The sequence below is a fragment of the Nelumbo nucifera genome, chromosome 2 (assembly GCF_055504915.1).
Source record: "Nelumbo nucifera cultivar China Antique chromosome 2, China Antique-T2T, whole genome shotgun sequence".
In the NCBI taxonomy this organism is placed as follows: Eukaryota; Viridiplantae; Streptophyta; class Magnoliopsida; order Proteales; family Nelumbonaceae; genus Nelumbo; species Nelumbo nucifera.
In genome coordinates, this window is record NC_142650.1 from 8,139,824 (window position 1) to 8,154,616 (window position 14,793).

Consider the following 14,793-nt stretch of genomic DNA (forward strand, 5'->3'; position numbering starts at 1 on the left):
TCACTTCAGTAGACAAGCTTACAAGAACAGTGTAATTTAATACCTTCGTATGGATGAAATTAAAATATTCATGTATGTCCACTATCTGGGCTTGGCTGAAAGGCCTTTTTTGATAAGCCTGGCTGAAGGGCCTTGGGTCATCTATAATTAGGCCCAGGCACCCAGCCTCACACTCTTAGATCTCAAAAATCATTAAAGAATAAAAACCACCCTCTTAGGTCTGAATAGTAGAGGGTATGGACTTAAAAAAAAGGGTAATTTTTTAAACTATCCTTATGGTTTAGCTAATTGATTAAGTGTATTCTTACTGTTTGAAAAATGACTGACTCTATTTTTATTGTTTTTGACAATAGATTAACTCTTCCCTTAATGTTAACATCCATTAATGCTCCATCAATATCTATGCACGTGTCACTGTACGTGACCAATACAATTTTTTCAAAACCCAATATTCCCCTTGTACCCTGAGCCCCCCCCCCCACTCTCTCTCTCTCTCTCTCTCTCTCTTCTAAGACCTCTCGCTCCACCTCTGTCTCTCTCTCCATTCTCAATCCTCCCCCCCACTCTCTCTCTTGCCCACACATTGACCACTAGTTCACGACGAGTCTTCCCCTTCTCATCATAGTAGTTCTGCCATAAATCAAACGACAGAGCAAATTTTCTCTACCTGTTTCTTCGTTGCCAAACTCAACATTTGAAAAAGCTTATAGTATGACAAATAGACAAAAAAAAATAGAAGAAAATTTAAAAGAAAACAACGAAACAAAGTAACAAAGATCCACTCTTTTCAAATTTCTTACCTCAAAACCTTGACTTCTAAGGAGTATGGAGATGAGGGAGAGGGAGGAGAAGACTTGGAGTATGTTTAGATCCGTGTACGCATCTCTTCATGGCTCTGGAGGAAAAAAGGTAGAGATCATGCCACCAATGGTTATGCCGTAAACGGGTTGGACTACGTTGAAGATAATCAAAGAGAGGCTTCCCATGACACTGTTTTTCCATTCAGGAGAATTCAACTGCAAAAGCCGAGTGAAAGAGGGAGGGGGATAAGACACAGGTAACGGATTCTTGACAGGAAACAGTGACACGAATGAAGAGGGGCTCTTGTTTATACTCAACCGGCCAGCACTACTTCTTGCAACCGATGAAGACATATGGCATAATTTAGATGTTTGTTCAGTATCATCGTAGCTGACCTGCCTCTGTAATTTTGCCAGCCTTGTGTAATGATCGTTTGTTTTGTTAATGAGCTCAATGTGAGATCCAATTTCAATAATGGAACCTCCATTGACCACTGCGATTTGGTCTGCATTCTTTACCGTCGAGAGCTTGTGTGCAACCACCTGGTTATTTTTCAGAGAGTAGAAAAGATTAGACGCTGATTTAATATACCGTTCAAACTTAATCAAACAATTGAAATCATCAAATCATATTGACTTTTAATCTCTCTCTCTTCCTTAGTTGGATTTGGGTGAGCCAGCGTAGTGTTTTTCAGAGAAACCCATATCTGAGATAACCCCGATAAGAGGCACCGGAGAGATCGACGACAGTGGAGATCCGAGAGAACAAAATGATTGTATTGTATCTGAACCCAGATTTGAGATAACTCCGATGAGAGCCACCGGAGATGTTAACGATAGTAGAGATCTTAAAAGCAGTAGCAGAACCTGAAGAAACAACTTTCTGATCTCAAACCCATAATAGAAATGGTAGCAGAAGTGAAGATGAGTAGAGAGAGATTGCAAAAGTGGCGCGGAGGAAAATAAGGAAAGAAGAGAAGGGATAAAACGAAGAAGGATGAATCAGGTTGCTCATGCCTAAGTAGCGATGGGAAATTCCAGTTTAATTTGAGCATAGGCGTAGAGTTGGGGCGGATCCTCTCTATCTAGCTGTGAGCGCAGCGGCGGCCTCCGGCTTATCTCACGAAACACCACACCCCCTAACCTTCCAAAGATCAACTTTAAAAAAACCCGTAATGATCGATTTTTTCGTAAGAGAGAGGATTGAGCTGGGGAATCTCTTTCTCCATCTGTAAGTGAGAGTTGAAGATGGGGAATGCACGAGTTGAGGAATTGCCATTCTCTCTCTTATTATTTGTTTTTTTTTTCACTCTCTATGGATCAGAATCAAACTATCAGTTTTAGAGAGTAAGTGTTTCTCTCCCCGTTCTCTGTTTTATTTTGAAAATTTGAAGAAGAAGAAAGGGTAAAATAGTCTTTTTTGCTTTTCTGTTGACGAACGTTAACGATAAGGGAAGAGTTAGTCAATTGTCAGAAAGATAAGGGTAGTGTTAGTCAATTTTCAAACAGTAAGAGTATACTTAGTCAATTAACTAAATAATAAGGGTAGTTTAAAAAATTTACCAAAAAAAAGAGTAGAGGGTATGTAATGGCAAGCTTAGAAAACAAAAGGGCAAGTTTTTGAGAGTGCATTCACATCTACCCCGATAGAACCCGCCCCAAAATCGCCCCATATGCATATCTCAGCGTGCATTGAGAACATTTTCAATGGATGTGCCGCCTAAGATTGCAAATGCCGTTTACCTAAACTCGATTTCGAAGTTGATCCGATGATTTGGATATGGTCCGATTCGATCCCGATCCGTTTGCTATGGCCTGTGGCTTGGCAAGGCAAAGGCCTTGCTCGAGCGAAAAACCCCACTAAAATCCCTCTTCGTGGCTTGGCAAAGGCTTTGTCAACACTGGTAGTGGATTGTGCACGTTCAGTTTCAGACTTCAGAGGTAACGAAATTCATCAATGGCGGATTCACCCGGGAACAATGCCTCGGCAGCTGAGACTCTGAACCCGTCTCTCGAAGAGATTAAACCATTGAATACCGAGTCAACGAACGATGCCGAACCTTTCGAGCAACTGCAACAAGAAAACCTAGTAGAAGCAGGAGAAGCAACGGCAGCCGATGAAGAAGTCCAACCCTCGTCTTCTCAATCAATAGAAGGTCAGGAGTCGGCTGGGAAACGAAAGAGAGAAGATATAGAAGAAGAGAATGAGGGAACAAAAAGTTCCCTTCATCCCTTGTGGAAGACGAGCCTTTGTTCGTATTTTCGACGCCAATCTGGGCATTGCAGCCATGGAGACGCTTGTCGCTATGCCCACGGCGAAGAAGAGCTGCGGCCTCGGCCGGATAACTCATGGGACCCAACTTCGGAGAGGGCGAAGAAGCTCTTGAAAACCGAAAATGAGGAGAAAAACGAAACTTCCGATGCAGAGGTTAATGTTCTTATGACGGACGCTTTCGTTGATTCGTCGGATCCTGCCCGTGATAAATGCGTAGTGCATCTCCCACGCAAATGGGCCTCCGACAATTTGAAGAGTTATCTCGACGAGCAGGCAAGTGGGTCTTTGAATTCTGAATTCTTATTTAGGAATTTGTTGCCAAAAAAAGCTCAGTTTAGATTAAAGTTAAATGCTGTCCTTCTAATCTTTAAAGCCAGGGAATTTTGATGAGTGATAGTTTATGCATTTGTTCGGGAAAAATTATTTGCTTTGAGATGGTAAATGTAGGGACTGAATTTGATCTGTTAGGATTATAATCATTATTTGGTTGAGCTAGGTAAAAGAAGTCCCAGATCGAAATTGGATAGCTCAGTACAAATGTGAAGCATGCGTATAAGATGGAAATTCCTATGCAAGAAACATTTGAAATCTACACATTATTCAACCTTTTACTTTGCGATTTTGTAATTTTAATTTTTATAGTTTAGATCCTTACTAGGTCTGAGCTGTGTCTTAGGTATGGCCAGGCTCATTTTGTACGGTGTGCTTCATCTGGCATGTTATTATTTTTGATGAATCAATCAATCAACCCTAAATTTAGACTGTGGGACGTGAGCATGGAAGGTTATAATTTTTGTTTTAATAGCTCGATACTCTGACCATTTCAGCAAACAGGTTTTTATTTCTTTTACAAATTAGATTTGTATGTGTTCTGCATTGAGTTTTTTTTTCTTATTTTTTTGGTAGGTGTTACCTGAATTTTTTTTAGGTGCATGCCTTGCATTGCACCAACCCCGAATTTAATACACATGCATGCATGCAATTTTTTTTTTTTGTTGACATAATCGGTGTTGCAAGTTTGCATTTATCTGAAGAGGGTTGTTATTGTTTGACCGTACACTGATTGTTATTATTTCTTTGGACAGGGAATTCTCTATAAGACGGCTAAGAAGAAGAAGGGTATGACTGTTGGCTTTGTGAGCTTTGAAAATACAGAACAAGTTAAAAATGCAATTGAGGTATCATCTGCCCTTCTATCTTAATGTTAGTGCTGTGAACTTGAAAATAAGTTACCATATTCTCATATTATCAAATGTAACAGATACTTGGCGGAAAAACTATCGGAAATAAGCAAATAAAGGTTGCTGATGTCCTTCCACGGTCATTTGAGAAAAAAGCTAAATCGACAATCTCTGTCTCTGAAGGAACAGGGCAAGCAACTGAAATTTTGTTGGGCACCGATGATTCTAGTGTTTCTGCCTCTATAAATGGTTGTGAGAATAATGATACTGTTGAAATGGACAAGTTAATGGGTGATGGTTTAGTTGCAAAAGCAAGAAATGCCTGTGATGTTGTGACTCCCCTTGCTCACATGTCCTATGCTGATCAGTTGGAACACAAGAAGAACTCACTAATGCAAACTCTTAAAAAACTTGTGAGAGATGCCTTCCATTGTTTCTCTTTTCAATGCCATAATTATTGGGGAAGATATTCATTCTAGATCTAAGTTTTGTAGCATATTGCTTTCACTCAAACTGAACTTTTGGAGCTTTTCCTTGCAGACTCGTAATGCACGTAAAGCTTGTCCAGAAGGTATTCCTCTCCCAGAATGGATTCTCAAGTCTAGGGATATAGGTAATATTACTTAAACTTCTACATAGATGGCTCTTTAAAATATCCATTCAATACATGGTCATCATCAATTCTCCCCCTCCCGGATTTTGTTCTTTTTTTTTTTGTTTTTTTTTTTTTTGGGGGGGGGGGGGAGATGGGAATCTTAGTGGGTAACCAATTAAGACAGTTTTGGCCCAATTTCACCGTTGCAGAACCCTATGACTTTACCAACTTACAGGCCCATGTCCTCATTTTGATATATTTTGACTTTGGTTGAAGAATGCTGTACTTAAAATACAGCACTTTGTCATGCCATACTGCTTATACATAGGACAGATGGTGTGAAGGCCAAACATAAAGTGGAGAAATAAAAAAGTGAAAAAGAGAAGGGGGAGGAGGGGAAGACAGATTTTTGCAGTATATTCTTGAACTTGGCTACTTCCTGCCTGAGAAATGCACTGATTGTCCTATGGAGTGGATTATTGTAGGATCTATTTTTGAAAGCAACTATGCAATTTAACTTCAGAAAAGCAATTAGCTTTGATACATGTATTATATCTAGTCATGTGGGACTCAAAGGGAAGGCATTACGACAAGAATTAGGGTTTGGGTGAAGGGATAGCTGAATGGGACAATTGGGATTTATAGTGCCACTTAGCTTCTAGAATGTGGGGATTATTGGGTAGATATCATGTTTTATTGGTTGAACTCCAATTTGGCAGATAAAGGTTTAATGATTTAAGAGAAATTGGATAAAATTTGGAAGGTGGATTAGGGAATTAAGAAAAGCCAAAAGGCATAAATGGAGTGATTACTGGGCTTAGTAGGAGGTGGCTGGAAGACTTAGAATTTCTCTTGTGGATGCTAGGCTTTCCCTAAGATGTGACCAAGTTTTTGGGTGATGGAGGGCCTGAATCTTGAAGCCTGTATATAATCAGTCCAAGTATCATATAAGTTTTAATGGGCAAATTAATCATGAACAACCTGCAGTCATATAGCAAAGTTTAATACTTGTATATGATATGTCCAAGTATTAAATCAGTTTTCGCCTGCCAAATCGTTCACATAAGACCTGCAATTATAAATCACAGTATCTAAAGCACAGATAGATTATCTAGAATCACTCTAGGAATCTTTAAGAATCACTCTAGATGGTGGAAGCCTCAAATCCAAGATTGGCAGCAGTGAAAAACTGCAAGTTTTGTTTATCAAAAAAAAAAAATCTTCTTTATTAAAGATTCTGTAAGTAGGATATGAAAAAGTGTATATAATCTTCCTTCATTCGTCCAATCTTAAAGTTAACCTGACTAAATTATTCCCTGCATTAATAAAGGTGTTTTTCCCCCTTTAATTAGTAATCAGAAATTTAATTCAACATTATATCCTTTTATCCAGCCAACCGATAGTGCACTAACAAAAATATAACAAGATTGTAGTAGCAAAGCTTTGAAGTTGAAGTAATTAATAATAAGCAAACAAGACTTTTAAACTGAATAAAGCGATAAAGCAAACCAAGGCACATAAAAAGAAAGACTAGAAGGATGGTGACCCCATGACTGAAACGAACATGGTTCTATGCATACTAGAAATGCCAATACATAAAAAATAAGAATAAAAGGAAAAATAGAACTTAACTGGTCATTGTTGATTTAGAAACCACATAGCCGATAACTCAAGATTCCTATGGACCTTGGCCTTGAGTCTTTTAATGGATCAGGTCATAACATCTCAATTTCAACTGTTTCTTTTTGGTAAGCAATTTCAATTGGTTAAGGTAGGCATTTAAATATGATTGAACCTGGATTTACCACAATTCAATTCAATTAAGACCCTATTTAACAATGTTTATATGGACAAACATGTGCATCTAATGTTAAAAGGTGTAGTTTCTAGTCTGATGGAAGTCATTTTTTTAGTTCATTTAGATAATATTTTGGTTTGTGGGTGTTTGTGTATTAGATCTTTAAGTAAAGCAAACCCATTGTACATTTTTCTTAATCTTTATAAAATGGTTATGCTGTTACAGTTTCAGGTCTCATGGATGTCATTTATTGCTCATTGTCAATGATATGAAATAATATAGTTGTCAAGGCATCATGTCAACTCTATTGTCATGATGATTGATACTTTCTTGAAGCACATGGAATTCATATTATCCTTTTAGCATTTTAAATTTTGCAGGTGGTCTTCCATGCAAACTCGAGGGAATACTTGAGTCACCACTTGTAAATGGATATCGAAATAAGTGTGAATTCTCAGTTGGATATTCTTTTATGGGGAAACCAACTGTGGGCTTTATGATTGGAAACTTTAGGTTGGTCTCTTGCTGATTCCTATTTCTAAAGCTGCAATCTCATGCAGGTTTTTAGGGGCACCTATGCAGTATTTTCTTTGGTATTTGTTTACAAACAGGGAAAGAACTTGGTTTTTCAGGGACGGTGTAACTGCAGTAGAGGAACCTGTGGACTGCCCAAATATTTCTAAAATAGCTTGCAAGTTTGCTGCTATCTTTCAGGAGTTTCTACAGCATTCAAGCTTACCATTGTGGAACAGAATCAATAATACTGGCTTCTGGCGTCAATTAACAGTAAGTTTTTTTAGTTTCCATGATTAGAAATAATGAATTTCTCATCATGCTAAACTGTAACTCTTATGCACAGTAGATGGAATTAATGTATGTAGTCCTTTATTCCATTATTATAATTTAAGTATATTCTCTTTAACATTTTAACATTCACAGAGCTAATATTTCTTAAATTAATTAGGTTAGGGAAGGCAGGAGTCCAGGCGAGACAATTGAGGTTGCAGCTCTCGAGTCCAATATTTCAGAAGTTATGCTTATGATTCAGGTTTGCTGTCTATTGTGGTTTTGCAATTGAGAAACTTGAAGTTTTAGGATTACTGTGGTTCCTGATTCTGCCCTTTCTATATATCAAGGGCTCATCTGCTCCCACCTTCAAGTGGGCTGTCCAATATTACTGTTGGCAAGAATTTTGTCTAATGTGAATTCGTGCATACCCTTAAAAAGTTTAACCAAGGTGATTGGCTGTTTTTTTTTTGCACTTTCAAAGATGAGAAAATGATATTGTATAATTTATCAAAAAAATGATATTGTATAATTCACTCCACCTGAGATGGCAAGAGTTACTGATAATGATGCTAATGAATGTATATAATTTTGGTCGCACATCATTTGATATACATTGTTGAGTCTGCCTCAGCCCTGCTTGTGGGGGATAAAAATAAAAGAAGTCCTGCAATTCCATTTGTCCCATTAACTAACACCAGAAATGACTTACATAAGTTGGTAGATTTGCTCAATTTACTCAATATCAAGAACAAAGGGGTCAGTTAATTCTTTTAGAACCCAAAGGAAGAGGCTCAATCAAGTACTTCAAACCTAATACAGTGTTCAACAGTTTGCATAGCAGAACAAAGGCATATAAGCCTTTTCAACTTGAAAGGTTTAAACAGGTTTTCTGCCAAGTTTCACATTTATTGGGGTCTCTTCCATTATCTAGTCCAAGTCATGTTATTTAAACTTCTTCAATTTTTAATCATGTTATATTATAATATGCAGGTTTGCTCATCAGGCTTTGATGATGAATTAGTAACAACTGAATTTGAGAGAATGGCTCAAAGTCTTGCTCTTGAAGCTGCTGAAAGTTCTCCCCCTCTACCTCTAACAGTGTTGGTAGTTCAGGTGCTACTGATAAAAACAATTCATTGATCATTGTTGCTGATAAAAAAGAATATTTGAGTAATCCTAGCCATCCCTGTTCTTGTTTGTCAGAGGTAGCTAGTGATAGACTATATTTGTGGTCTGTTAGATTCAGGGGATCTGATACATTGATTTTAACAAATTTTAAGGTGCCACCTCTTTGCTTATGTGGTGGTTTGGTTCTCATTCAGGACCACACAGGAATATCAAATGCTGCACCAGTTGATGCTCCATTGCGTACACTATCCATAACAAAGGCAGAAACCACTTCTGGTCCAGATGCCAATGATATCACTGTTGAAGCTAGAATTCATGATTACATTAGCAACCTTCGCTTCAGCATATCTCCAACTGCATTTTTTCAAGTTAGAAGCTCTTCTTTTTGTACATTCCATTTCTTCAAATCTTCTGAAAGAAAAACTTTATGTTCCAAGTGGTACATTACTGCAGGTCAACACCCTTGCTGCAGAAAAGCTGTATTCACTTGCTGGGGATTGGGCAGGTTTGGGTCCTGATACCTTGCTTTTTGATATATGTTGTGGGACTGGAACTATTGGCCTGACTTTAGCACATCGAGTTGGTATGGTAATATTCAGAAACCTGTGTTTTATTTCTTCTCAGAAGTTACAGTGTTTGGGACAAAATTTTTTATACCTATCAGTGTTTTATTTCTTCTCAGAAGTTACAGTGTCCTTGGATAATATTTTAAGAGACTATTTGATTTCTCCTTTCCATTTTATAGATTAAAAATAACCAAATATCCTGCTGACTTTTTCTCTTGGAAATGACATTTTTTAACTTGAAACTGTTCCAGGTTGTTGGCATTGAAATGAATGCTTCTGCAGTTTCTGATGCACAAAGAAATGCAGAGATAAATGGCATAAAGAACTGCAGGTTTATCTGTGCAAAGGTGATATCTTGACCTGCACCATTAATTCTAAGTTTTAATTTTATACATGCTTGAGCCATTCATCCTCCTGTTCTTGAACTGTTGGACCATCATGATTTCCTGGACCCTCATGATTCACAAGCATGCTGAATGTGCTGAACTTGAACAAGACCATGTTTGAATCATGAGGGACTTCATTTCTGTAAAACACATTGTGTGGTTGAGGTGAGACTTTATTGAGCTTACTTGTATCATTTCTGAAAATTCCTGGTAAAATCAAAAGAAAAAAAAATCAAACTGTGTTACAAACCTTTTAAATTTTGAAAGTTTGGTGAAGCATGTGCCCAAGTTTCTGTCTAGAAAGTTCCTTTTGAACCATCCACTCTGGTTTGTATGTTGGATAGCCTATATTTCCTCCTTTAATTAACTATTTCGGAGACGTGTTCCCATCTTTTATTAGTTGGGATAAGGCTTAGATGATGATGATCCTACCTTTTATTTATCTAGAAATAAGTTATTAAAGACTGGAAGAGATTGATAAATAAAAGCTAACATGCAAAATTATAGCAAATGCCTTAAGATCACATGATTCCATTCAATTTAATATTACAGATAAAATTGTTCAATGGTATCTACTATACTAGAATAACCTGACATGATTTAGTATATTTATATTGTGAGAGAGGGTAGGGGATTACAGATTAGCTAACTTTGCTAATTTTTCTTTTCAGTTGTTTTAATCCTGTATTTATTGCATATTTTGAAACTTGTTTTGTATAAGGCCGAAGATGTGATGGGATCTTTATTGAAAGAGTATCTAAATGTGCCTTCCAAGCAAGATGAAAGTCCTCATGTTATCTCTGAAGATAATGGTAAAGATGATTTGCGTGATCTAGAGAATCTTGCATCTGTGGACAATGGAGCAGATCTTGAAGAGAGCAGAATCCATGAATTAGGTGATGATACAAGTTCTTCTGGATGCCCAAATAATGGTAGTGAGGAACTTGAAGGTCCAATTGAGAGGAGCTGCATTTCAGAAGATACGAGTAAAACAGTGCAGCAATATAAAGATGTAGTTGCCATTGTTGATCCTCCACGAGTTGGACTTCACCCTGTTGTAAGTAACACTTGCCTTTTATATGATGCTTGTGTTCGGACTTTGGCAAAATTCACCTAAAAATCATCCACTAACATGTTGCATGGATTTGAAGCAGCAAGTACCTCTTCTCCCCAGAAAATGAAGAAATAGAATAAAAGACACTTATTGATACAAAATGCACCTGCCTGTTGTTTACTTGGGAAATATCCACTATTTTGCAGTTAAATCTGGTTTTAAGCAACTAGGATAGGTGTTTAAGTGCCCTATTGGGAGGGCTTTCATATGGTGGCTTATAGCATTAGATGGGCTGGGGAACCCAGAATGCCATGAATCTATGTTCGGTAAAAATACAGAAAGCCAAAAGTAGGCTTACATGAGCCGTAAAATCAACTTTCTGGTGAAGCTATCTCAGGTAGCTTCTCTAAAGCAGCTCCTTCACTGTAGAAGCCCTTCCAAATGGGAGCTAAAACAAGTTTTGATTCAAGTGCTTTTAACCAATCTTTTTGACTTTAGGTTTGTAATAATTTGTTGGTGAAAAGAGGTTTTTATTTATTTTTATCAATAAAAAGTGGTAGCCTTCTCCCTTTTGATCAATATGTGTTGCATGTACAGATGAAATTAAGAAGGGTAATAATTTGGGCACATCTCATTTTTTATACATCCCCAATGAAAAAGACAAAAGATCCTTGTTTATAGTGAAACAAATCACCATATAGGGGTGTTTTTGTCTTTTAAAATATTTGCTCTTCAGACTTATGCTATGTGCTGCAGTTACTCCCCTATATTAATATTTAATTAAATAAATATCAGGTGTTTTGTCAGCCATCCAGTTTACTATTTTAGCCAATATGGGTTAGTGAAGGCTGACTGCAATTTTATGGGCACATTCTTTTCTTTTTTTTTTTTTAATTTTTATAAGAAATCCATGTTATATATTTCTATTTATTTTTCTATTAATCTATGACACCAATAAGAAAGAAGATCTGATGCAAGTTGAGGATTCTAAAAGAACTAGGGAAGGTGGGTTGAAGTAGTGAGAGGACATGCAAAAGTATAATTAAATAGAGAATATTTCCCTTGTAGGCTGATGGTGAAATGGGTTTAATGTATCATCCCCAAATAATTGAGATAAAGCTTTGTCGAGTTTAGTTGTTTCAGACTGGTCAAGCTCTTAAGTCCTAACTGATTGATATTTTAAGATTCTTTATATGAAAAGTTTTCATGGTGGCCACTGCATGTAGAGTCTGGACCACATAATTTGACTTGCCGCAATTCTCCTGTTTCCTTCTAGTTATTCCTCTTTAATGTAAGCCTAGTCATGTAAACCAGAGGATGAGTTTTGAGTTATGATAACTTGTTTTATGTGACATGCAGGTGATCAAAGCTTTACGGACTCATCCACGTCTGCGACGTCTTGTGTGAGTTTCCATGAATGATTTCACCTATTCTTTGATTGCTTTGATCAAATATGAGCTTTCCAAGAATCACCATCTCACCTGGTTTTCTCTTCTTTCAGTTATATCTCCTGTAATCCCGAGAGCTTAGTGGCAAATGCTATTGAGCTCTGCACACCATCTACCAATAAACCTGAGAAAGGGAACAAGAACAACAGGGGATGGAGGAAAATGAGCAGTGCAGGTTTGGCACGACATAGGACCAAGTCCATGCCCAGCTCAGAGCCTTTCCATCCTGTCAAAGCAATGGCTGTTGATCTCTTCCCACACACTCAACACTGTGAAATGGTTATGCTTCTTGAGAGGTAAAGATGGACCCCTACTAGTATTTCTCAGTAGCTTAAATTTTGATATATGTAAGTTCAATGATACATTTGCAGAAATTCAAGATGGACCTCTTGAATCTGTTGTTTCAATGATACATTTGCAGAAATTTCAAATTTGATATATGTAACTTCAACAGTGTTAGTTTTGATGTTACTTTTTTCTTTTGGTAATGGGCTGCAATAGGGGGTTGCCCTCCCCCAAACACCAAAGGCCCCCATCGCAGGTGAAGGAGGGACTCGATCCCAGGTCTCTGCTACAATCAGCCAGAGACTTTACCAGCAGGCTAGCTGGCACCTTCACCCGGGTTACTGATTGAAGGTATCATAATATGTCATAGAGTCAGTATGTAAATACACAGGCTTTTGACCTTTTTAACGTATGTCAGTGTGTAGTCCCTCCTGTGTTTACCAAAAAAAAAAAAGAACTTGAGGCATTAGCACCAGGAATACGTAGTGATAATAGTTAAAAACACTGTGAAATCAAAAGGTTTCTTTAGCATCTTAAACTATGTTCTCTGATATTTGTTCGGTATGAATTCAAGACTAGAATGCTTAGGTAATATGTATCTCTAGGGTAACAAATTCTCATCTAAATTCTGTTGACACCACAATTCCATAGTATAGCTTAAAAGCTTGTTCATTGGTGTGTGTTCCAAACTTCCAATTTCCACGTTGTAAGGCTAGGGATTTATGACAAACACCGGGTTGTCTTGGTTGTGTAGATTGTAGATGGACTCTAATGCTGGGCCCTGCATTGACGGGTTGATGGGAGTCTCTTAGTCATGTTAACACGCCCAGAAATAGTCAGGAAATGATGTTTTGAATCTTTAATGGTTGTCGGTGACATTGGAATGGACAGATTTGTCAGGTGATGTTTTGAATATTTTAAGGGTCTGTTCATTTCCTCTTAACTCTATCTCTTAAGAGGAATTTTATAACTTTAAGAGAAAAATGAGTGTTCATTTCCTTTTATTTCTTATCTCTTGAAGTGGAATTTTACAATTTTTTTGTTTTCTAATGATACCCCCAAAAGACAAATAAAAGTTTTCATATATGGGGTTAAAATGAACATTTGACAATTTCAACAACATTCTCTGCATTCAGAGTTCAAAGGAAAGAAAAGTTTACCAATATCAATATATCTCTTACTGTAATTATTGCACTTTCAGATGTGAGACCTTAGAGCAAAGGAACAGGCCCTAAGTGTTTTGAGTATGGTAAAAGGTAAAAGTATAGCTGAAATGTCTACTTTTATGTTAATACTTAGCCAATTTCAATGCGTCAAGTCAGTTCCGTATATGTGGGTGTCAAGCACTAAGAACAAAAGACATGGCATTGCCCTTGATTGGCATTGTATCATCCTGCGCTCGTAAGTCTATAGAGAATTCTAGTTTCTGGGTTGGCAAGGCAAGGGAAAAATTTTATCATGCTTGTACGTCGTTCCGGGTTCAGTTCTCATCTGTTTTCATCACATCACATGGGGTATAGCTCATGGACTGCATTAGAACAGATTTCTTCTCTCAAGGGTCCATATCCTGTACTTGGCTTCGTGTATGCTGTGTTGCACTTTCAATGAAACAATGCCACATTCTCATGACAATCCCGCTCACATGTGTGAGATTTACTAGCGGTAAGTTTTTTCTGTTTTTTTTTTTTTTATATATTTTTTAACTTTAAAAAATAAAAGAAAAGTAGAAAGCTCTGGTTATTACCCGTCTATTTCGAGAGAAAAACAGTATAGGAAACAAAAAAAGTGCAGTTTTGCATTCCTTATTTCAAGGACTTAACTCTTTTCTGCATTTAAAAGCTCAAGTTCATAAGGGCATTTTAACTGCAAAAAGGAGATAAATCCTTAAAATAAGGAATGCCAAATGCCATTACAATTGCAGATAAAAGACAGATGGAAGCTATTGTTCTTTGCCCATCGATCCTTCTTCCTCAAGGGTTCTTTGCAACATTAAGCCACATACAAAAGAGGGGAAAAGAAATATCAAGTATTCATCAGTTTTTAGCAATATAGGTTTTGTTTTTTATAACAAAATACAGGTATTCATCAGTCATTGGTTTTTATAAGCAATGGGAAAGTTTTGACTTGAAAAAAAAAACAAAAAAAACAAACAGATCGCTTCAAATGAATTCCATTCTTGTGACTTGTTAATGGCATTTTCTTTTTCTTTGTTTTTTCAACTAGAATAGCCATGGCCCAGGGGAAGTATGATGTGGAATGTTTTGAGTGGTAAGCGCACCCCAGCATATACTAGGCCGAGTGCAGGAGATCCTTTTAACCCTTTTAAATGTGATATTTTCTCAGTGTCCCACTGCGATACCAAAGAGGCATGATACTTTTAAATGTGATATTTTCTCAGTGTCCCACTGTGATACCGAAGAGGCATGATAGATGAAAAACTGATAATCATTCGCTCATATCATAATAGTCCTAACCAATCAACTGGCAT

General features: G+C 37.2%; 1 protein-coding gene across 2 annotated transcripts; it reads left to right on the plus strand.

Moving 5' to 3' along the window:
* Positions 1-2,607: 2,607 nt before the first annotated feature.
* Positions 2,608-13,422, plus strand: LOC104594841 (zinc finger (CCCH-type) family protein). Of its 2 annotated transcripts, XM_010255346.3 has the most exons (15): positions 2,608-3,348; positions 4,161-4,253; positions 4,337-4,669; positions 4,797-4,869; positions 7,030-7,162; positions 7,282-7,435; positions 7,614-7,697; positions 8,429-8,551; positions 8,761-8,934; positions 9,020-9,154; positions 9,384-9,479; positions 10,240-10,575; positions 11,932-11,975; positions 12,074-12,316; positions 13,060-13,422. In XM_010255346.3, exons 1-15 carry the CDS (start codon positions 2,758-2,760, stop codon positions 13,064-13,066), a joined length of 2,619 nt encoding a protein of 872 aa, XP_010253648.1. In that variant the 5' UTR covers positions 2,608-2,757; the 3' UTR covers positions 13,067-13,422. The 2 variants fall into 2 exon arrangements, with proteins under 2 accessions (XP_010253648.1, XP_010253649.1); XM_010255347.3 differs by lacking the exon at positions 13,060-13,422 and having other exon boundaries at positions 12,074-12,491.
* Positions 13,423-14,793: the final 1,371 nt, after the last annotated feature.